This window comes from Prionailurus viverrinus, chromosome B2, assembly GCF_022837055.1.
Source record: "Prionailurus viverrinus isolate Anna chromosome B2, UM_Priviv_1.0, whole genome shotgun sequence".
NCBI classification, from domain to species: Eukaryota; Metazoa; Chordata; class Mammalia; order Carnivora; family Felidae; genus Prionailurus; species Prionailurus viverrinus.
In genome coordinates, this window is record NC_062565.1 from 25,338,047 (window position 1) to 25,361,931 (window position 23,885).

The 23,885-nt window shown below is 45.3% G+C and overlaps 1 protein-coding gene across 7 annotated transcripts; it reads right to left on the reverse strand.

The window, feature by feature from the left end:
• Positions 1-1,270: 1,270 nt before the first annotated feature.
• Positions 1,271-19,396, reverse strand: NQO2 (N-ribosyldihydronicotinamide:quinone reductase 2). 7 transcript variants are annotated; one of them, XM_047860178.1, is made up of 8 exons: positions 19,201-19,250; positions 15,454-15,545; positions 14,221-14,363; positions 11,867-12,031; positions 9,621-9,751; positions 7,093-7,206; positions 6,032-6,133; positions 1,271-4,326 (listed from the first exon to the last, which is right to left on the reverse strand). In XM_047860178.1, exons 3-8 carry the CDS (start codon positions 14,225-14,227, stop codon positions 4,150-4,152), a joined length of 696 nt encoding a protein of 231 aa, XP_047716134.1. In that variant the 5' UTR covers positions 14,228-14,363; positions 15,454-15,545; positions 19,201-19,250; the 3' UTR covers positions 1,271-4,149. The 7 variants fall into 7 exon arrangements, with proteins under 7 accessions (XP_047716134.1, XP_047716136.1, XP_047716140.1 ...); XM_047860180.1 differs by having other exon boundaries at positions 11,867-12,091; XM_047860184.1 differs by lacking the exon at positions 14,221-14,363 and having other exon boundaries at positions 19,201-19,396.
• Positions 19,397-23,885: the final 4,489 nt, after the last annotated feature.

Below are 23,885 nucleotides of genomic sequence, written 5' to 3' on the forward strand. Positions count from 1 at the left end.
AGAAGCTGGAGTCAGCAAGACATGAAGCTTGATTGAGTGGGAGCCCAGATGAGGCCCAGGTTTGGGCCCCAAGCATTGAGGAATGTTCCTGCCACTTACTGAAGTAAGAGGTGGTGGACGGGGTGTAGGAAGGAGACTTGATTACTGTTGAATCGGAGGTGCCTGGAAGAAAATCAAGTAGAATTCTCCAAGCATCAGAAACTTTTGAGGGATTCTGGAGGCAGAGTCTGACTGGGAAATAGCACCACGAAAGAAAGCCAGGCACAGTGAAAATACAAAAATGATGTCAGGCCTCGGACCTTAACTGGCAACACTGAGTCCGGGCGGAGTAAGCCAGCCCCTCCTTGCTCGTCTGGAGCTGCTCCCAATCTAGGCAGGACACATGGGCAGCAAGTACAACTGAACAATGCAGGGGTTAGGGCACCAGCCACCACCCCCAGGGAGCCAAAAATCTGCGTGTAACTCCTGACCCCCCAAACTTAACTATAATGGGCTACTGTTGACCAGAAATATAGTCTATTAACACACATTTTGTCTGTATTTACTACATTCTTACAATAATACATTTTTCTTAAAATTTTCAGTATGTCTAATAGCCAAAGTATGGAAAGAGCCCAAAAGTCCATCAACGGATGAATAGATAAAGAAGATGTGGTATATATATACAACGGAGTATTATGCAGCAATCAAAAGAATGAAATCTTGCCATTTGCAACTATGTGAATGGAACAGAGGGTATCATGCTAAGCGAAATTAGTCAGAGAAAGACAAATATCATATGACTTCACTCCTGTGAGGAATTTAAGATACAAAACAGATGAACATAAGGGAAGGGAAGCAAAAATAATATAAAAACAGGGAAGGGGACAAAACATAAGAGATTCTAGGGGCACCTGGGTGGCTCAGTTGGTTAAGCATCTGACTTCGATTCAGGTCACCATCTCATGGTCCGTGGGTTTGAGCCCTGCTATCAGCTCAGAGCCTGGAGCCTGCTTCGGATTCTGTGTCTCCCTCTCTCTCTGTCCCTCCCCAACTCACACTCTGTCTCTGTCTGTCTCAAAAATAAATAACACTAAACACAAAATTTAAAAACAACATAAGAGACTGAAATATAGAGAACAGAGGGTTGCTGGAAGGGTTATGGGAGGGGGGAATTGGCTAAATGGGTAAGGGGCATTAAGGAATCTACTCCTGAAATCATTGTTGCACTATATGCTAACTAACTTGGATATAAATTTTAAAATAGAAAGAATAAACAATAAGATATTACTTCAACATTTTTTTTTCAGTAGGTCTAGGCTACACAGTTCATCTGTGAGTTTTTTCAAATTGTTGTAAATCTCCAAAAATTTTTCCAGTATATTTATTGAACAAAATCCACGTGTAAGAGGAACTGTGCAGTTCAAACCTGTGTTCTTCAAGGGTCAGCTGTGCTTGGATGAGGAATCTGCAAATGAGCAATTGCAAATTCGAGAACTATACAGAGACACCAAGAATTCCAGTGGAGAAACCCAGCCTTTCGAGGAGCAGCTGGCTGACATCCTTGCAGGCAAGAAGGCTTGGTTTCAGATCACTGGAGACTTCATGCCTGCATATTAGGCTAATGATGGTTTCTCAATGATGGCAAATCTGCCACCAATGCTAAAAAAAACCTCTGCAGAGAAACACCCCCAATCCACCAATCTCAAAAAGGAGAGAAAAAAGAAAGCCTTCATGTGGAAAACAGAGCTACAAATATAAATGCAACTGGTTTGCCTACAGACATTATGGTGGAGGCATTTATACAACTTCTGACTTGGCATGATTCTGAGATCTTCAGAGAGACTTTATGGTCAAGTTTTACAAAGGTAACAAGGAAATCTTAAAGCAGATGGGCTTTGCAGTTATTTGAAGAGGGAATCTGGATTGTGCAATGCTTTTGCATGAAGATGAAATTAGAAGCTAGAAATCACATATTGAGGTAGCTAAGTTTCAACTGGAGGGGAATATGAGGCATCAGAAAGGAAGAGGTGCAAGCCCCACAGGAAGGATCTGGTTCTGGAATAAAAGCACCTGGACTGCTGGAACATCCTTAGTGCCCCATGAGGGAATGGTCATCACCAAAGTGTTTCATCCTATGGATTTTGAGGATGGTCCATTGGTGCTGATCACGGTCAGAGAAAACCTTTGAGAGTGTTCAAAGCTTGGGTCAATCAGGAATCTCCTTCTCTTTAAAAGACACCAGATGGCATAACCTCGGTGTCTTTGAGGAAGCTATCTTTGTACTCAAACCTTCGATGGAAGGTGGTGTGATGGTCACAGGACCCCTGTCTAAACATGGGATGGGGCTACAGATGGCCAGGCTGAGAAGACCCATGGGATTCCTATACAGACATGGGGTGGGGCTATAGATGACCAGGCTGAGAAGACCCCAAGTGTAAGAGCAGAACAGCTTTGTGGAAGTCTTCCTTCCATATCCTGAGGCCTACAGAGGTGTTCAATGTTCAAATACTACCTTTGCTTCAAAAAGCAAGGCCTTCTAAGGTAAGGCTTTTCCAGAGCACCCTAGCACATCCAGGATGAATGCTCAAGAAGCCACAACTAACATGGCATTTGAAGAATCTATCCATGGAAAGATATTCGAAAAATGGGAAGATGGGAGAGATTTTGAAGATGCTTCCGAAAAAAGATGCTAAAAAACATGGCCCCCAAAAAGTCTGCAGAAGGCAGTTCCAGAAGTCTGAAGAGAACAGTTTCGAAAGAAGACCTTCAAAAAAGACTCTGAAGAGAAAAAAACAAAAAAGTCTGCAGGCAACCCTGAAAAGCAAACTGAAGAAGAAGACGTCTTGGAAAGAGAATCTGAAGATTGCTCTGAAAAGGGCTTTGAGGAAGACTCCAAGAAATAACGAGCAGAAAATGGTGTTGAAAAGGAGTTAGGAAGGAACCATCCTGAGAAATGAGAATCTGGGGATGGCGGCTCTGAGTGGTTGGTGGGGAAGGCTGTGTGTGAAGATTCAGATGGAAAGGAGACACACACAGAGAATTTGGTTGATGATGGACCAGACGGAAACAAGAAGAAGAAAATGCAGATGGAAAAGGATCTGAAGATGCTGAGGAAGAAAGAGGCGGAGCAGGTGACAGGCTGCTCAAAGATGAGGGTGCCAACAAGGAGTGTGATGAGGAGAGTCCGGTGAGGAGTGGTGTGGGGAGTCTGATGTGGGGACTGTGGGTGGGACTGGGGATGCTAAGGAAGGAGGGCCCCTGTGCATAGGCAGTAGCTCGGTCCTCAGAAGTGAGGAAGAGATTTAATCTCTTAAACTTGCTTTTAGGGAGACCCCTCCAGCTACATGTGCCTACGCTTCAGGGTAATCACTAGTAGTGTTACATGAACACGTGCACAGGGGTAGGGCGCTCAGAGTGACACCTGGAGATTTTCTTTTTTTTTTCCCTTTAAGTTTATTTAGACAGAAAGAGAGAGAGAGAACAAGAAAGGGGCAGAGAGAGAGAGAGGATCCCAAGCAGGCTCCACACTGCCAGTGCAGAGCCCAACTTGGGGCTCGATCCCACAAACCATGAGATCATGACCTGAGCCGTAATCAAGAGTCGGACGCTTAACTGACTGAGTCACCCAGGAGCGCTCCTTGGAGATTTTCATTGTAACCTGCACTCAATGATTTTAAATGCATGTGAAACAGCTGTTCAGTGAAAACTTCATAGCCATCATGCATGCAAGTAAAAAGAAAAAAAAAAAAAGGAAGAAATAAGTCCAAACGCAGCACTAAAACACTAGCTATGAAAGATTAAACTTTCCTATGAAAAAATAGAAATTTCCAAGTTGAGTTATGAAATTAAAAAAAAAAAACTATGCCATTCCAGGAGAACTGTTTGAACACAAGAATACCCATGAAGGTTGAAAACAGGGAGATGGAAAGCTACTGGCAAAGAAAAGCAAGCCTGGGTGAATAATGTCATCCATGAGAGCACCCCCAAGTACAGCCTGCTGATGCTAGATGAAATGCTAGATCTGGCTAAGACACTCAGTCCTGCCCGTCTTTCAATACATCCAGTTTGCTTGGTTGTGACCTTGTTTTATTACAGGACCCTGCTCCCTGTGTATATGCCTGCAGCTCCCCGTGTGCTGCTCCTGTGATGTGGACGTGGCACGAAGCATTACTGCCCGAAGTACCACGGAGGCGTGCAGTCGATGGGCTCTTCCTCCCAGATGGTTTTCAGCCTCTGGGCCCAGGAGGCCACCATCGCCTTTCTCTCTTCTTCTGATGCAATCTCGGGAGCAAAACTGATCTGAGGGGCAAGGACTTTAAATCCACAGAAGTGCAAGGCACCATGCTACAGCCACAAAGAAAGCAAGGAAGTGATTAGAAGACACCCTTTACGTATCATTCAGTTAAATAATCAAAGGCGGGGTGGGAGGTGGGGGGTTGATGGCCTTAAACAAGCCTTCAAAAAATATTAGAACAACTTAATACTATCAGGTAGCCGAAAACAACTGAGCTGCCCTATAACCTTACAACGTGGGCCTTTACAAGTGATGTGAAGAACTTTGGTGGACAGTTGGAAGTTTCAAATCCTAATTGAGGTTAATCTGTAATCTTTGCTTCTGACTCCGATAGTAAACTTTATGGTTTTGATTGATTAGGCAAATTACAGAACAGTCATACAATGGATTATTCTAGAATGATGTGACATTATTCTAGCTATAGTGTATAATCATGGATGGTTGCTCGAGATATGTGTTAAATAAAAATGAGAAATTTGTAGCAGTATTTGTAGTATACCATTTATGTAAAAGACATTGGCATAATAACCCTAATAATAAAAAGCATACATATAAAAATATGCATGGGCCATAAAGAAATACATCAAATTATTAAAAGAAATTATTTTTAAGAGGCGGATTAAGAGGATGTTCTGTTTTATATTTTATAGTCTCATCTTTTTTTTCATAATATGTACTTTTGAAAACTGAGAAAACATATACAAAGATTTTTTAAAAACAAGAAGAATTTAAGCTTGGCTAATAACCTCTAAGAGACCAGTTGACCTGTGGATTAGAGTTTAGGCCTTAAGTTCTCTCTTTCTTCAGCAAAGCATCACTAAATGGAATCACTATCCTGTCTTTCAAAGAAGACAACTTTTTTCTAGAAATATCACTCTCCCCCCTCTGCATTCCTTCCCTTAAAACCCTACCTTTGTCCAGACTTGCCCTATCAGGGGTAGGTCAGGGGATGAGGGGCCTACACGCCTGTCTACATTTTTAAAGTAAGCTTGCAAACTGCTGAATATGTGATCTCCTCCTCCCTGGACAAAGGGACAAAGGTCCCTTCATAACATCCTGGAAGAATGGTTTGCATCTAGGTTTCTCAGTCTCCTGGGAGCTCAGAGCCAGGATGTAGCCACCTGCCCCAGAGCCTGCTCTCTTCCTCCTCACCCCAGCTCTGTGCCTCATCTGCTTATGCTTTGCCCCCTGCCTTCCCCTTCACAGATCGCCCAGAGGTGTGCGGAGGCAGGATGATGTCTACCTGGGAGGGCAGGCCCAGAGTCCTGGAAACCTGGAGAAGGGTGTGGCTCTGGGGATAGGGCGCAGCCCCTGGCTTCACGGACCCATCACCTGTGGTGGGTGTGAGACTGTCAGGAATGCTGGCCCTGGGGCACCTCTTGCCTGGGTTCAAGGTTGATGCCCCCTTCACAATGCACTGCCAGTCAGTGTGGACAGCTACCCACCCCCCACCATCCGGTGCTCCGCACACACACAGGGCCACCTTGGGGTGGTTCTATTTACCATAGAGCAGACACGAGCTAACCAGGTCTGGCTTAGCTTCTACCCAACAGTATCAAAGGCTATCATTATGTGTTTTCGCCACGGGCCAACTTTTTCAGTGCTAAGTAAGAAACTGAAAAAGGCAAAATGTTGTAACTTCTTGTATTCAGGTGGTAGATAAAATGGTCCGGGTTTCAGGCTTACATCACATCTTATTTTACATCTGGGGGAGCTGGTAGGGGGAGCGGAGGGGAGTGGGGGTGCAGCAAGTACCTGGAGGGGCCATAGGAAATATCGATAATCTCCGCTGACTCCGGTTTTCATGTACATCTCGGCTGTGCCCCCCGTGGTTAATGAAAGGAGGGCCAACTTATTCTGTGGAAGAGAAAGCAAATGCATTTGTGTGGCCTCCAGAGGAGACAAATGTGACCCCAGCACCAAGGTTCATAACCACTGGGAGGGAAAGCCTGAGGTAAGTTCCCTGCAGGGATGGACAAATGATAACATTCTCATCTACCAAGCCCAGCCACAAGTGGCAACCATGTCCAACAGGGATGGAATGGACCATATGGACACAGGGCTTGGATATGACCTGACTTCTGGTAGAGAGCAGGCCTGGGACACCGTGTGGGAGGTGGGTAAGGCCCACCTGCCAACATCAGGGGCTGCTGTGAGGGCAAGTGAGGTCCCTGACACACAGGACCCTGACACAAGGGATCCTGGCACACAGGACCCTGACACAGAGGTCCCTGACCTACAGGACCATTCACTAAATGGTGCACTATTTCACCAACTAAGATGAATCTTTGTGACTCAATGTTTTCTTTATAAACACTTATAAAAGCATCTTCTGAGGCTTTTATAATTTAAAATATCATTAATTTCAGTAAATTATTTAGTATGAAATTCATAGCTACCGTGCACTGTGCATCTACCAGGTTCCATGCAATCCTCACCCTGTAACATGGGTGTTACATCATCTTGTTTTTTGTGGTACGAATGTGAAGCTCAGAGAGGTGAACTAGTGTGAGGTCATGGCTCACCTCTGCAGCACAGAGAAGACGCCCTCTCCTGAGCCAGAGCTGACCACCGTGCAGTCCTCCAGCCCTCCTGCCACACTAATTCCAGGCCCTTCTTGGCCACACATGTACCCCTCACTAGACGAAGCCCTGTGACTTCACAAACTTCACTTTTCTTACCCAGGTACAGGACGTAGGGTTTTGCACATACTTGGTGCTCAATCAGTGTTTATTTACAAAAAAGCAAACTAGAAATAGAACCTGATGAGACGTGCCCCCAGCAGTACACAGTGATCCTCATCCCGGAGTACATACCTTGAGGAAACCGGAATCATAGAATCCTGGGATGTCGAAGGCAAACCCCTGGCACAGCACCCTGTCCATCCAGCCCTTCAGGATAGCCGGCATGCTGAACCAGTACAGCGGGAACTGGGGACACAACACGGGGAGAAACGAATGCTGCGGGCAGTCTCGGGCTTCATATTTGGTGCTTCAGAAGGAACCCCACTGTCTTCCTCTTCCCAGATGGCTGGGCAGGCGAGTGTAGTAAGAGGGCAGCACAGGCAGGGTGTTTCTTCCCTTTCACTCTGACGCACCCAGTGTGGACAGGATGATGGTGGGGTGGAGCGGGCCAGAGCTGACAAGGGTCCTGGTTGCTGTTAACAGGTGGCTCTGCGTCCCCAGGGACAGACCCTTGGGCTGGTCCCTAGGCAGGTGGGGAGGCACTGGGGCGCTGATGGACACTGGCTCTGTGGCAGCTGTCCTGTGACCGACCCAATCAGGGGGCACAAGAGGAAGGGTGTGGAGAAGAGTTTGTCCCTTTATGTGCTGGGGGTGAATTGCTGCCATCTAGGAGTCACGCTGAGTTAAGTTCTGAGAAGCTTCGGATTTTGATACAAATTAAAGTTTATCCTTAGATTCTACACACCAGTGTAAGATGTCCCTAAAGTCCTCTCTGGTCCTCATGGAAGCCCTAACACTATATCCAATATCATTATCAATGAAAGGAGATGAACACAGATAATAATCTGTTACCAAAGGCAGAAGGAAGCCCATGCTTCATGCACTTTTGCTATAAGTCTAACACAGGAGTTGACATTGAAATTTAAGCTCCATAGCCCACTGCTGTGTGATGCTGGCATGTTACTTAGCCTCTCTGTGCCTCCTTTTCCTGATCGGCAAATAGGGCTAGTACAAGTTACTAGCTCACAGCATTGTGGGAAGGATTCAATGACTCATTACAGTGCTCTGAACAGAGTCAATGCTGAGTGAAGGGGAGTTGAGATCATGACTAAGCAGTAGTGATGAATGAAATTTTTTCGGTGTTGAATGACAATGCAGACCCTCTGGGCAAACTATCAGGAAAGAGGAAAAGCAGAGGGAAAAGAGCTGTGAAATGCAGTAGGGAAAAAGAAAGACCAGCACAGAAAGAACAAGCTCTGGCCTGCTTTAGCTATCCAGCTACAGGAGTGGAGGAGGAGACGGGGGAGGGGAAACGGGCTCTGCGTGGTTACCCACCCAATCCCAGGGAGATAGGAAGAGAAGAGCGAGAGCCAAGTATGGTTCCGCCTAGTCCATGTGCCCAGACTGCTCAGCAAGTTGTGATAGAGCCCTCCTGTCCTGGCAAGGCTATTACTCTGGAAGCTAAAGCACACGACAACCAAGGTGTATGGCACTGGGACCCAGCCATATGCAATTAGGATAGAAGAACATCTTGCACTTTGACCAGATTAGCAGCTCCAGGTTGCCCAGTAAAGGAAGGGACGGTGCCAGGAAGGGATGGATGGAGGCAGCCTGGGCAGGGCGGAAGGGGACAGGTAAAGCATCCCCTCCTCTCATATGTGCAGGGTGATTTTTATAAAGGACATGCTGTTTCACCTGCAAACTGATCACATCCCTGCCCCTCACCCTCACATGGTGGTCTTGTTCTCCCGCCTGCTCCTCGCCCTCAAGCAGGGTTAACAGAGACAATTTGGGCCAATCAGATCCATCTTGGAGATTCTGGATCTAGAGACCTCAGTCCCGATGTGCAGTGAGAGAGGAGAACAGAGGCGGCATGCAGACAACAGCAGATGAGAATCAGAGGGAAAGGCCAGAGGGGTCCCAGCACCCAGTTTCACCACCCCTGAAGCCCAGCTGGCCTGCCTGTCCCTGAGTTCCAGGAGACCCGAATGACCAGGGCCCTTAGAATAAATTCCTTCTTTCTAGTGGACTTGGATTTCTGTCAACCCAACAGCTCCAGGAAAGCACAGGTTTATTTTGCTGCCAGGCTCTTGGTGAGCTCCACGAGTGCATGCCTGTCAGGCTGTGGCAGGCAGCAGCCTTGACGAGTGAGAGCCCACAGAAGCAGTGTCCTGGCTCCGTCTGCAGTGAGTCATGGCTTGGGGACAGTTTGTGAGTGAATACATGGAAGGTGGGTGGGTGAGGCAACCAGTGACAGGAAGGAACTAAAAGATTTTCCTCTTAATAATCAGGATGTTTAAGGCAGGACTTGCATTTGGCTTGAACTACCTTGACAAACACTCATGTAGACAAATCTTGTTTTCATGCAGCCTCTGCACGTGTAAGGTGGGCATCAGAAGGGAATGAAGGCAGCGCCACCTGCATGATGCAGGCATTTCTTGGGCCACTGGGCTAACGGGAAATTACTATTTACTTGGGAGTCGAGATTTTGAGTGACCAATAGTGGCTACATGAATGTCCTTACCCAATTAAACATAAATAAGTGTGTGAATGTGCTAAAAACATTAATACCATTTCTAGGAGTGTGAAACTCCATACCTGGAAAGAGCTTGTACACAGAAGGACTCTAATTCATTATAATAATCAGACGAAACACAAACCTGAAATATCACTAGATCAGCTTCCTGAACCTTTTTCTGCTCGTCAATTATGTCACTGGTCAGAGCCCCCTTTTTACAGGCTTCGTATGCTTCCACCCCATAATTGAAGAACTCAGGATTAGAGACAGCACCTGGAGAAGAACAGGTGATATGTTCTTGCTCTCATGTATGCACCCACAGCCCATCCTGGCCAATCCCACCAGCATCACTGCCACCTGGACTCCCCAAAGCAAGTCACCAGGCATTTATGGAGACTCCAATAGGCGTTGGGCCCTGGGACCAGGCTATGGAAATAAAAAGAGAGGAAGCTACTGTTCTTACCTTCAGGGGACTCAAAGTCCAGTAAGAGAAGTAGATAAATAACCAAATGATCAACACACAGAACAACAGTTAGCTGGCTCAGCCTAAAGCTATGGTCGGATAAGCCTCGCATCTTATAATCAAGATGCACGTGGTCTAACTCAGGACAGCAGTGGCTGGCTCTCCTTGGGTGCATTGTCAATGAGCCCAGTTTAGGGCTTTGAAGATGGAGTAGGAGTTCACCAGGCAGTCTGGAGCACTGGAGGGAAGACAGAGGACACTCTGGGCAAAAGACAGGGAGAAGTCCAAAAACCACACCAGCCCAGAAAAGGGCCACCAGGAGCACCTCTCGGGAAATGGGTGAGAGGCCAGGAGGGCTGCAGGTAACCTGAATGGAGAGATAGGTCAGCTCTCATAAGCCTGTCTAAGGAGCTTGACTTTTTCCTGCACACAGGAGGCCATACAATTTAAGCAGGGAAAATAAATAAATACTCCAAATTCGGTTTGGAAAAGCTCACTGTAGCAGCAGTGATTCAAGAAAAAGTGTGGTGGGCAGTAGGCAGTCGGGCAGCAGCAGTGGGTACGAGGAGGGGCCTTGGGCTAGAACTTACAGCACTGCCCGTGACAGCTAACATGAAGGAGGAGTTATTCTGATCTACACCTTCAGTTGAAATCTGGCAGCCAAAAAGATTCATCGGAGGCATGAATCAGAATTAACAGTAGCTTACCATTTACTGAGGACTTCCTACCTATCAAGTGGTGTACTCTACACACATTACCTTTTCTATCTTTATAATAACCATTAAGTGTAATTCCCAGTCTACCAGAGAGGAAACTGAGACTTTAGAGAGGCTGAGCGACTCGTTCAACACTACAGAGGTCTTAGCAGCCAGCAGAGGTAGGATGACGAGACCAGGTGTGAACCACTCCACCACATGGAGTCTGGAGAGCGGCAGACAGACCCCTGGCCGTGTGGAAAAGAACCAGAAAGAAAACTGAACCCACAGTCCTCCAACAGATTTGTAATTCAGAAATATTTCAGTGTTCTTTGTTTCCTCTTTTAACCTACTTGTATTTGATTTTCATTTAAAAAGCACACTTTGGGTGTGTCCTATGTATAAGGTTTTGTATTGACAAGAAACCCAAGGATGGTAACTGCTATTAGTGAAGAGATTGCGTTCTCTCAGGCAGGTTCCGGGTAGGGTTTTGGCCACTCACCGTATGTGGAACCTACAGCAGACACTGGGGCGGTTCTGATAACGGTAAACAGAGATAATAAAATCTGCACAGGCCAAATATATTCTAATATTAACTACTAGAAAAACAGAGGTGAAATTATTATTTGCACATGATTTGACTGTATATTGGGAAAGCTCCAGAGAATAAAATCTACTACAAAGAGCGAGAAAATTAGTAGTGGCTGGATACACACCACAGAGGCACACAGAGAGGCACACTTTCTTCATGCAGAGAAACAAAAACCAGCTAACAAGAACTGTGCAAGGTCTGTATGAAGAAAACTTATAGAGATCTGTAGGGTTGAAAAAGAAGATGTGAGGAAATGAAAAGGCACACCATTCTCTTGGATAAATAAAAGTTCACCTGTAACTGTATTGGGATCTCAATGAAAATATCATCTGATTACTTTTTGAACCTGGAAAATTAATTCAAAAGATTTTATAGACAAGTCAATGAGAAAATGGAGAATATGCCCGTAATTGCGTTATACAGGACAGACCATCTCTGGAGGGATACAGAGAAAAGTGGGTACACTGGTGACCTTGAGGGCAGTGAAACTAGGTGGGTCGGGGCCAGGGATGGGAAGACCTGCCACATGGACTCTTTAGACTTGAGAATTGGGTATCATGGGCAATGGTAAGTTTTTTCAGAACATTTTTTCAATTAACAAAATAGAAGAAAGTTAAAATGTTTAGCCCCTGACTCACCAGTGATATCTTTCCTGGTGGCCCTCGGCTCAAAGTCCATGGCATACAGGTCAGAAACGGTGACAGTGCAGCCCTGCGCGCCAAGTTCATCCACAGCCACTTTCTTCAAGGATCCATTGAAAGACCTGGGTTCTTGATGCGCATAGACAATGAGAACTTTCTTGCCTAAATTGGAGAAGGGTTTCTCTTGAAGAACAATTCCTCTTTGTCAAAATTCCATGAAGACTAAGACAAAAACGAAATGTATATGTGCAATACAGGCTGAAGTTAAGAAATACCAACCTTTTTTAATGGATGACAGTTTTAAAATAATGAACTTTTTTTTAAAAAATCCAGTTTTAACGTCATTGCTTGAGCTTACTAATACATAGATATAAAATGGGTCATGGTTCCTCAAAAATAACACCACAAATTTAAAAGCCCAATCTACTGTGGTTATCCTCTATAAGAGGTTTTAGCCCTATTTTCCAACATCAAAATAAAGCCACCATAACTGGGGGCACCTGGGTGGCTCAATGGGTTGAGTGCCAACTCTTGATCTCAGCTCAGGTATTGATGTCATGATCCGTGAGAGCAAGCCCTGAGTCAGGCTCTGTGCTGACAGTGAGGAGCCTGCTTGGGATTCTCTGTCTGTCTGTCTCTCTCTCTACCTCTCTCCCTGCTCACTCTCTCTCTCTCTCTCTCTCTCAAAATAAATAAATAAACATTAAAAAAATTAAAAAAAAAAAAAGAAGAAAGCTACCATAATTAACCTCTCACGCTAACCCTACTGGGCTGGCATCAGCTACTGACACACAGTTCTGCTTCCTTCTCCTCCACGGCCACTGAAATGTGACATGTAAACAAGGTATGGAAATCGGACCCCTAATCCCAGAGGGAGGCAAGGCCTATATGGAATCTGCTCTGGGTGGCTAAACTGATGACAAAAAGGTTCTAAAGAGAGTCAGGTCTTAAAGGTCCTGGATGTATCATTAATACCAATACCCTCTGAAGCAATATTTCCTTCATTCAGAAGATTCTGTGAGATTAGGTACTAGTTTCTTCTGGGAAACAGCTTTGGCCTGGTAATGTCTAAGACAAAATGTTTGAACTCCTGATTTAAGTTTTTCAGTTTAGGCCCTTAAGGAGCAGATACAAATGTTATTTGAAGCAGACAGTTTGGGGGCATTTAACTGGGTGTAAAGGTTGAATTCCATGAGTTAGGTTAATGGTTAACATTATTGTTATACAGGAATTCTACTAATGGATCCAAACGAAATAATCTCCATCAGCTGTTCTCAAGTAGGGGCAGGTTTGGCTCCCAGGGGACAGTTGGCCATGTCTGGAGACATTCTGTGTCATCACAGCGAGGGAAGAGGGTGCTGCTGGCATGTAGTAGAGAGACACTGGAACTGCTGCTAAATATCCAAAAAGCACAGGAAAGCACCACACCAAAGGATTATTTGCCTAAAATGTCAGTAGTATTGAGGTTAAGAAACCCTAATCTATGCCATAAGACGTAAAATAAGGTAAATTTTTATGTTCCGAAAAGATTTGTATGTCATACTGTTGACAGAAAAAAAGTTGCAGAATGGTGTGTGTGTGTCTGCATGTGGTGAGCAGGGACAAAAGTAAAAATTAAGTCATACTGAATTTTATTTTACTTTTTTTAGTGCTTATTTATTTTGGGAGAGAGAGAGAGAGAGAGAGAGAGAGAGAGAGAGAGGAGGGGAGGGACAGAGAGAGAGAGAGAGAAAGAGAGAATCCCATGGGGCTTAATCCCATGGACTTTGAGATCATGACCTGAGCTGAGATCAAGAGTCAGACACTTAACCGACTAAGCCACCTAGGTGCCCCTGGTCATATTGCATTTTAAACCACAGTTACTCCTGGGGCTCATTCACTCAAGAAGTATTTATTGAGGGGTCCCAGATGGCTCAGTAAGTTAAGGGTCTGACTCTTGATTTTGGCTCAGGTCATGATTTCACAGATCATGAGTTCAAGCCCCGTGTCAGGCTCTGCACTGACAGTGTGGAGCCTGCTTGGGATTCTCTCTCTCCCCCTTTTTCCCCCTCTCAAATTAAATAAATACATTTTTAAAAAAGTATTTATTGAGCACTAATACAGCCTGGGGATAATTCCAGAGGCTAGAAGCAGAGTAAACAAGATAAGCATGGCCCTCACTTCTAGTGGGGCTGAAATGGGCAGTAAAACGAGGAAGAAAATACAAAACAAGATAATTCCAAATAGTGATTCATGTTAAAACATGAAACAAGTTTTATACATTTCAGTCTTGTTTGGATTTTTATACATATTCAATTTCTAATTAAAATTTGTATTTAAAAATGTTTAATTCCCCCATAGCTAACAGTCACCTGCCATGTTCTAAGAAGTTGGATTCTTCCCCTCTGACCACTGCCAAAGGGAGGGTCTGCTGTTAATCCTGGGCACAGAAGGATTTGCTGTGGCAAGCCCCAGGCTTTCAGCTGTAGTCACTCTTCTCAGTGACCCTGACAATCTGGAAGAGAAAACAAACACTTGAAGGACATGGGGAGAGGTAGTGGTGAGGTCCATGTACCAACTCCAGGCCTCATGAAGGACATGCAAATGTGTCTGGAAAAAAAAAAAAGCCTTCTCAGCAGGGGCCACCTGGAGATTTAGGCCTCAGAGGACAAATCATGCAGGGTGTCAACACCAGTACTTTTTTTTTTTTTTTTTTTTTTTTTGAGAGGACCCAGAACCTTCCATGAAGGCAGCCCTAATGAACAGGTCCTAGAAAATGAGAATGACAAGAAGCAGGAGGCCGGGCCCTGTGTCCTTCCTCCCTCCCCCTCTCCCACATTTTCACTTACTACAAATAATCAACACACAAAAAAAAAAACCCAAATAATCAACACAGTTGAACAGACAAAGTTCAGGAGTACAGGTGAGAAATTCACAGCTACCATGTCTACGTGGTCTGCAAAGTGACAGACAGACAGTGCACACACATGGTGGCCAGCACAGAATAAGACTCTGGAAAAATGTCAGTTCTCCCCAGAGAGCCTCAAAGGCACAAGAGAGACCTGAATCCTACTCCTGGCTAGCCAACTCTGAAATAACTGGCTTCACTCTGGGAGAGACAAGGTATCTCCAACAAACCTACTCCCTCTGCCCCCAAAAAACAAACAAACAAACAAACAAACAATCCACAGCCTGTAAGTCAAGGTCAGTGTGGAGATGCTGTATGATACGTGCTGTATCCACATGACAATTTTAACATATCAGTGCATCTTTTTTTTAAAGTTTATTTATTTATTTTGACAGAGGTAGAAACAGCGTGAGTGGGGGAGGAGCAGAGAGAGCCGGAGACAGAAAATCTTAAACAGGCTCTGCACTGTCAGCACGGAGCCTGGTGTAGGACTCAATCTCACGAAACCCAGAGATCACGACCTGAGCCAAAATCAAGAGTCAGAGGTTTAACCAACTGAGCCACGTAGGTGCCCCTCAGTGCATCTTTATAGTATAACAAAAAGAACAGAGAGACAGAAATCAGGTTTATCCATGGCTACAACTGGAATCTGGAGCAGAGCCTGAATTAGCTTCTTCCTGGCCCTTGCATACCATACCTTCAGCTGTCCAGGAGCCCCAGGTAAAGGGCTGAGATATGCAGAACACTGTGAAGAAGTGGAAGTGGGTTGCAGGGGGATGAACTTCTGTCCTGGGGACAGAAAGGAAAGGAAGTTTAAATAATTGTGGCTGGAGGTGAGTTGAGGGCAGGCAGGGCACTTAAACTGGAGAGTGGGCAAACAGCTCTGATCAGACAGAGGGTGGGAACTCCAAACACCATCATAAACTCAATGGTAATTTTAATCCTTGCCCATTTCTTAAATTGACTGCTGACTGAACAGTTAGAAATCTGCCTCTTTGGCTACCCAACATCCCCTCTTGTTTTTTTAAGAACAGTCTCTGAATTTAGTCATGTGTCAATGTGCCCAGCTAATGACTACATTTCCCAGGCTTCCACTTAGGGGTGGCGAAAGAGGTGAAGCAGAAGCCATTAGGGGTGGCTCTTAGGACATATCCTTGAAGGGGCTGCCTCAGGGGTGGGGAGGGTGGAGGTACCATTTCTGCCCCTGCCATTGGCCTTCATCTGAGCTAGACTGTGGAATGACAGCTAGGGCTCAATTAGCCATCTTGGTATCATGGGGGTAGAAGCTATAGACTAAGAATGGTAGAGCAGAAAAACAGGAAAGGAACCTGGATTCCAGGTCCTTTCTTGGAGCCACGAGATGGTTCTGAATTGCCAATTTTCAGACTTCTTTACATGGGAGATCAAACTCTGAATCCTGTTTAAGTCGTTGGAGTTGACTCTCCATTAATAGCAGTGAATGGGACACAATTCCAACGTATCCATTCATTCAGCTTGGACCTACCCTCTGGCCAGGTACTGCACTAGGTGCTGAGGCTACAGCTGTGAACAACATAGGTGAGGAGAATGGAAATTTATGGGGGGGGGGGCTGGGCACACAAAGGAAGCAGGCAAGGAGAGGCACCTGGGTGGCTCAGTCAGTTAGGCATCCGACTTCAGCTCAGGTCATGATCTCGTGGTTTGTGAGTTTGAACCCCCCACATCAGGCTCTGTGCTGAAGCTCAGAGCCTGGAGCCTGCTTTAGATTCTGTCTCCCTCTCTCTCTGCTCCCCAGCCCCGCCCCCATTCATGATCTGTCTCTCTCTCTCAAAAAATAAACAAACATTAAAAAAAAAAGCAGGCAAGGAAAGCAACCATAAAATTCTAGATAGTGATAAGTACTAATAATAATGCTAAGTGACAGCAATAAGAAAATAAAGTACTTTTGTGGTTAAAATGGCAGGGGTACATTTGTTATTTTAGATAGGATGGTCCAGGAAAGTATCTCTGAACAGGGATGATGATATGGACTCAGTCATGCAAAGATCAGAGGTTCAGGCAGAGGAAATGGCAAGTGTAAGGCCTGAAGTAGGAAATGGCCTGGAGTGTTCGTCTGTGGTTTAAAAAAAAAAAAAGGAAGGAAGAGTTGGATGGTGGGAGATATGGTCAGAGAGGTGGGGTAGGGTCCGTAGACCAGGGGCAAGGATTGTACTCTAAGGCTAACAGAAAGCCATCAGAGCACCTTAAGCAGGAGAATGACTGGAACTGAGTACCTTTTACAAGGTCATCTGTGTCACTGTAAGCTCAGGGAACACCTTATGCTGAGATCTCATTTTGGTCTGGATAAAATGCTTTTAATTTCAATGCCCATGGCAAGGCATCCCTTCTTCTGTATCCCCAGGCCTCACCATTCCCTGCTGTTTTGCTTGGCCCAGTTTATGTATTTACATCACATGCCCAGACGCCTGAGGAACTTGTTTGTGACTTTCCTCTCATCCATTCTCCTATTTGTGCGGATTAAGAAACAGGCCCAAGAAGTAAGCAACTTGTCCCAAATTACAGAAAAGACTCAAAACCAGACTTTTTACTAGCTATTCAGTGTTCTTTACTCCCGGCTCACTCAACTCCCTTAACACCCCCCTCAACAGCAGTAGTATTCTCCTTTGTTAGGAATGATGCACTTACCCAAGTGGAAAAAGGAACCCTGTGGTCTGCGAAAATTAATAAAGGGAAACCTCATCTAAAATGGAATCAGGACACCCTATAGAGGGGCCTCTCACCCACAAACTTTCCTTCACAGCTTATCTCACATTCCTGGACAGGAAGAAGTTCTCTTTACAACCCAGCAGGATTAAGAATGATTTTCTTTCTCTTTGGGGAGCAACAGCCTAGCCAGTAAGAAACTGCTAGGTTTCATTCAGCCAATGAGAAACCATCGCCATCCTGAACTCTTCACTTTCTTCCAATAGAGGAAAAGCAGCCCGTCCCAACTTCCTCCTTTGTCTTTGTAAAGTAGCATACCTCTCCTTTGTTCTCCAGACTGACCTATGGTTTGCCACAGCTTGCCTGTCTCAAATTGCAATTCCTCTGCTATTCCCGAATAAAGTCATTTTGCTGGTAAAATAACTAGCTCTTTTTTAGGCTAACACGTTATAAAACTAGGTATACCCACCTCTGATATTTTTTGTGTATATTATTTCACTTTAATCAGCACCCAGAAGCTATTTCATAATGTTTTCACTTGATTTTTGAGATGTTTAATAAAAGCAAACGTCATTTAGAAGGCAGTTGGAAGCCAGCAGGAGTAGCCCTCACACCTATGGCTGGGGCAACTGCAGACCTAAGAGGAAGCGATGAACCTTGCACATAGGTATCTACTGCCCTAGCAGGAGGAAGAAAGGTTTCCTCCTGCCCCCGCAACAGCCCAGCCAATGAGAAGCCAGTATTCTTCGACCTCCCACTTTCTGCCAATGGACTTTGTTTCTAACAGCCTTGCCAACCTGCGCTCTCCCAGCCTTCCTCCCCTTTCTTCTGGGGACTTGTCTATGACTTTGCCTAAGCTTGCTTGTCCCAGATTGCAATTCTCCGCAATTCCCAAATAAACCCATTTTTAAAAAGTCTATTCTTTTTTTTTAATGTTTATTTATTTTTGAGAGAGAAAGAGAGAGAGATGGAGACAGAAGCAGCTTCAACTACCAGCCCTGGAACTCACCAACCAGGAGATCATGACCTGAGCCAGAGTCGGGAGCTTAACCAACTGAGCCATCCAGGCGCCTCCTAAGGCGATTTTGCTGGTAAAATAACTATCATGTTTCTTTTTTAAACTTAATATTTCCTACATGCCTCTTTCCATTTAGACAGGCTCCAGAGCCGGTTGTTAAACAGCTACATAACATTTCAATATGTATGCGTGCCCATTTGTGATCATTTCTCTCCCTGGGCACCTAAGTAATTTCTCCTACCTCCCCTCACCCCAACTATAAATAGCACTGCTAGCCGAGGTATTGTTTCATACACACTCTTCTTCCCGCACTTCTTTGTCTAATCTCAGAAAAACAAAAAGTTAAAGATTACTTTAATAGTTTCTGCTACAGACTGCCAAGAAACCCTTGGCAAAGGCCAAGCCAAAATAGAGGCGGGCTCCCTGCGGCCAGTACAGCCCCAGGCGGCGCCCCTTTGGCCTAAATGATGGCACCTTCCCCCCTCCCCCGTCCAAACTGACCCTGGGCTGCCCTGTTCATTCGGGACCCGCAGGTAATCACACCACGGACCTCCTCGAGTAGAGGAGAGATTATATAAAACGATTCTGCTAAGCGTTTATAACCGGACCTATCATGCAGTAGGGCTCAGGAAGAGATTCGTACGATCCCAGGATGGAAACGAGGAACAGCCTGCGAAGCCGACAGCAGCGCCCTGTAAAGTGCCCTCCCAAACACCCGCACCCCGGCGAGTGAAGGCAACTCACTCTGCGGGCAGCGCAGGCTTCGGAGAAGCAGTGGCAGGACTCAGCCCTCCGCCTCCGGGAGCGAAGCTCTGGGCTTCCGCGCCCAGGTTCCGGCTGCGCGGGGCCACGCACTCGCACTCGCACGCGCCCGCCCGGCAGAGAGCCGCGGCTGCGCTCTGTGCTGCCCGGACCGCGTGGACTGTAGCGGGCCCCGCAGTTCTCCCGAGCCCGCCACTCCCTCGTCCCAGCCCTCTCCCGGCGCTCCGCCCCGCGCGCCCCACGCTGGGCCCCGCCCTCGTCTGGGCCCCGCCTGGATGGCTCAGGCGGGTGCCCTCCCCACCCTCGGAAGACCTCTGGCTTCCGAACTGGACGTAGGTAGTAGGTGGCGGGAAAGCCCTCCTGCCCTGTGTCCCTTCCTCTCTCCATCTCTAGGCAAGTATCCAAGTAAAACATGAAGGTCCATGGCGTCAGGCATAGCAATAAAAAGCCATGAACACCCAACAGCCTGTGAGACTCCAGAGAATTATGCCGAGTGAAAAAAGCCAATCCCAAGAGAGTTCCATGATGCATGATTTAATTTATGTAACATTCTTGAAATGACAAATTATAGAAATGGAGAACAGATTAGTGCTGGCCAGGGCTTAGGTAGGGAGTGGCTATAGGGGCAACAGGGACCCTTGTGGTGATGGAAATGTTCTCTGTATCATTGCCAACATCCGGTGATATTGTACTGTAGTTTGACCAGATTTTTTCATTGAAGGATCCTCAAAAAGGACACAAGGGATGTCTCTGTGTTGTTTCTTAAACTGCATGTGAGTCTGCATGTTTCTCAAAAGAAAAAGTTTAATCAAAAAAAAAAAAAGAAGAAGAAGAAGAAGAAGAAGAAGGGGGGATGGGGAGGAGGGAGATGGGTGGGAAGGGGAGCAGGGGAAGGACAAGGAGGAGATTGAGGAGATTTAAGGCCTAGGATAGCCCTTAGAAGTCAGAAAGGTATATGAACCAGAGCCTCTGTGCATGTGTGTGTGTGTGTGTGTGTGTGTGTGTGTGTATCAGAGACAGAAAGAGAGAGAGAGAGAGAGGAGAGGTGCTGGAGAGCAGTTTAGGCTAATTATCTCTTTTTCTTTTTTTCCAGCACTTTCTGTGCTATGGCTATAGGGGCAACAGGGACCTGTTCCCTTCCACTGTGACCTTCCCAAGGGCTCTCCCCAAACTCTGCTTTGATTTCTGGTGTCCTCAGATGACCGTATAAAGCAGAAGGAAGGTTTCCTCTGCGTTCACAATGTTCGTAATGAAAACAACCACAGCTGCTTGTAGAGCCATGTGTTGGCTTGCTATTGATGTTTTCTGCTGTTGATGTATTCAGAAGTGAGAATATGTGGGTGCCTGGGTGGCTCAGTGGGTTGGTTGAACATTTGACTTCAAATGTTCTCCCGGTTTGTGGGTTTGAGCCCTGTGTTGGGCTCTGTGCTGACAGCTCAGAGCCTGGAGCCTGCTTTGGATTCTGTGTTTCCATCTCTCTCTGTTCCTCTCCCTCTCGCACTGTCTCTCTGTCTCTCTCTCAAAAATAAATAAACATTAAAAAAACAAAAAATAAATATAAATTTTTAAAAAAGTGAGAATATGGCCTCTCTGAGATGCTCTCATGCCAGCAGGAAACTGGCTTGTGAGCCCAGGAGATCCTGGAGGCAGTTTTCATTTTAGAATGACCTTTGTCAGAGGAGAAAGTGCTTGAGGCATTTTCGAATGTACTAGAATGTCTCCAAAGGTGGAATTTGTTTTGTTTTATCCCCCTTTCTGTTGAGACTGACCGGAGGGATGTCCTCCAATCATCTTTGTGTCACAGAAAGAAACGAGTCATCCTAAAAAGGTAGGTGGCAGGCCCTCTAGAATAATTCAAGGTGTACTTCCCTGGGAGGAGGGCAAATAACTATTGTCAGGTGTCTTGTGCTATGAGGACTTCTGAGACTTCTGGGTTGTATGGATCCTGTGGGAAGGTCAGCGAACTGTGGAATAGCAAGTGCCAGACTAAGCACTTGTCTAGGAGCAGGCTTAGTCCTTGGTGTAGGAACTGAAAGAGTTGCGCTCTAAGGGAGACCAAGACACATCTCTGAAAACATTAGGTAGAGGGGAGGATTGGCAGCTGCGCGTTGGTTAGGCATCTGTGTGATCTGACAGCACCATCTTGTGGTAGTGAGGAGCAATCACAGATGTGGACTGAGCAAACTACTCCCTAGAGAATGGAGGGGCCTCCCTTTGCCCTTTTGAGCAGTGTGAATACCCAAGGTGGATTCTAGGACAGTTCAGGAGGAGCCCATCTGCAAAGAGGAAATAACAGAATTTCCTGCTAACCTGGTATTGAGGACTGAGCATTTATAAGCAAACAAGTAAGATGTGACCATATTTGTATTCCAAGTTTAATGAGGAGGTGGTGCTATTAAAACCAGATAAAATACACTTAACAGAAACAATAAACATCACCTCTAGGGGTTCTCAGATTTCCATGTTCATTTCACCCCTTGCTATGAAGAAATGCAAGAATTGAATTAGGCATTCTAGGCAAAGAGGCAGCTAAGCCAGTTATATGCTTCCTCTTGTCCCCAGTTCGGATGAAAATGAATATCGAGGGCTTCATTAAAGCTAATATAAGCAGCTTGAACTCTCTCCTAGGGAAGTAGTTACCTTTGGTTTTATTTAATGACTTTTCTTTCTGCTAACAGCATCCCCTTTCCTTTGGTAAACAAATTCTTCCTAATAAATAGGTTTTTTTTTTTTTTATTGTAGTGAAATGTAAGAGTTGCCATCTTAACCATTGCAAACACACAATTCAGGGGCATTAATTATATTCACAATGTTATGTAACCACCACCATATATATTTCCAAAAGTTTTTAATCACCCCAAACAGAAACTCAATAAGCACTAAGCAATAACTCCCTACTCTCCCCTCTGCCCAGGTGCTGGTAACCTACTTACTTTCTGCCTCCATGAATTTGCCTGTTCTAGGTATTTTGTACAAGTGGAGTCATATAATATGTGGCCCTTTGTGTCTGGCTTATTGCACTTAGCATAGTGCTTTTGATGCAGGCAAGCTGGGTCTGAGGACACAGAGGAGGGTCCCACAGGACCAGCCAAGAGGTTCTTGGCTTTCCACAGGATAGAAACCAAATATGAGTCAGAGAAAGTAAAAGCAGAATTTATTTAATAGTGATAGATTATGACAGAATGAATGTCTGGGAAACTGGTAAAGAAAAAGAGAATGAGTCTTGTTGTTGCTTGGAGTTAGGGGTTTATACTGGAAAGAGGTCCAGAGTACAGTCTGATCAAAGAGGAATGACAGGTGAGTAATAAGTGTTATTTCAAAAATCATCAAAGGTAGGGACTATTGATGGCTGGGATTTGTTTGAATCTAATGTCCTGAATCATGTTTGGGACATGGTTCTTCTTAGATGTTATCAGATATTTGGGGGCCTAGGCAAAACTCAGAGAATGATTAACTGTTTTTGCTCCCCCCTTCGAGTGGGAACGTAGCTTCTTTGGTTCACTTAGATGCAAAATATAGAACATGAGTAAGTGGGGCCTAACAGAAAAACAGCAGAGAGGGAGCCTTTCTAAAACTGGAGTCCCCTTATTTTCCCTATCTTATCTTCAGGGTTCACCCATATCATAGTACATATCAGAACTTCATTACTTTTTTTTTTTTTAATGATATTCCTGCCCTTGACTACTGTGATGAGAAGGGGCATTTGAAGGGTGCTACGTGGATGGAACGTGCATGTGGCTTGATGAACTGTGATCCATGGACACTGGCAGGCACTAAGACAGTACTTGAGGCAGAAATGAGTCACAGGATGAGTCACCAAGCAAGAGGCCAGCTGAGGCCAAAGCTTCATGATAGGCGTGGGCTCCCGATGCCCTCTCTGCAAGGTCTCAGCTCCAGCCAGAACTTCATTACTTTTTATGACTGAATAACATTGCATTTTGAAATTTTTTTTAACGTTTATTTATTTTTGAGACAGGGAGAGACAGAGCATGAACAGGGGAAAGTCAGAGAGAGAGGGAGATACAGAATATGAAGCAGACTCCAGGCTCTGAGCTGTCAGCACAGAGCCCGACGCGGGGCTAGAACTCACGGACTGCGAGATCATGACCTGAGCCGAAGTCGGCCGCCTAACCGACTGAGCCACCCAGGCGCCCCATAATATTGCATTTTGCATATGTAACACATTTTGTTTACCTATCCATCTGTTGGATACTTGGGTTGTTTGGCTGTTGTGAATAATCTTGCTAAAAATTTTGGTGTACAAGTATCTGAGTCCCTGTTTTCAATTCTTTTGGATATACACCTAGGAGTGAAATTTCTGGCTCTTACAGTAATTCTGTTTAGCTTTGTAAGGAACTGGTAAACTGTTTTCCACAGTGACTGTACTGGTTCACATTCTCACCAGCCATGTACAAGGGTTCTGATTTTTCCACATTCTCACCGCATTTGTTATGTCCCTTTGAAAAATTATGATTATAATAACCATCTGTTAACCTTAAAAATAAAAGTCAGTTATTTTACCAGCAAAAATGGGTTTATTTAGGAATAGCAGAGAATTGTAATTTGGGACATGGAAGTGATGGCAAAACCATAGGCAAGTCCAGCAAATGAAGGAGGGGAATGTTATTTTATGAAGAGGAAGGAGAAAATTGGGAGGGATTATTATT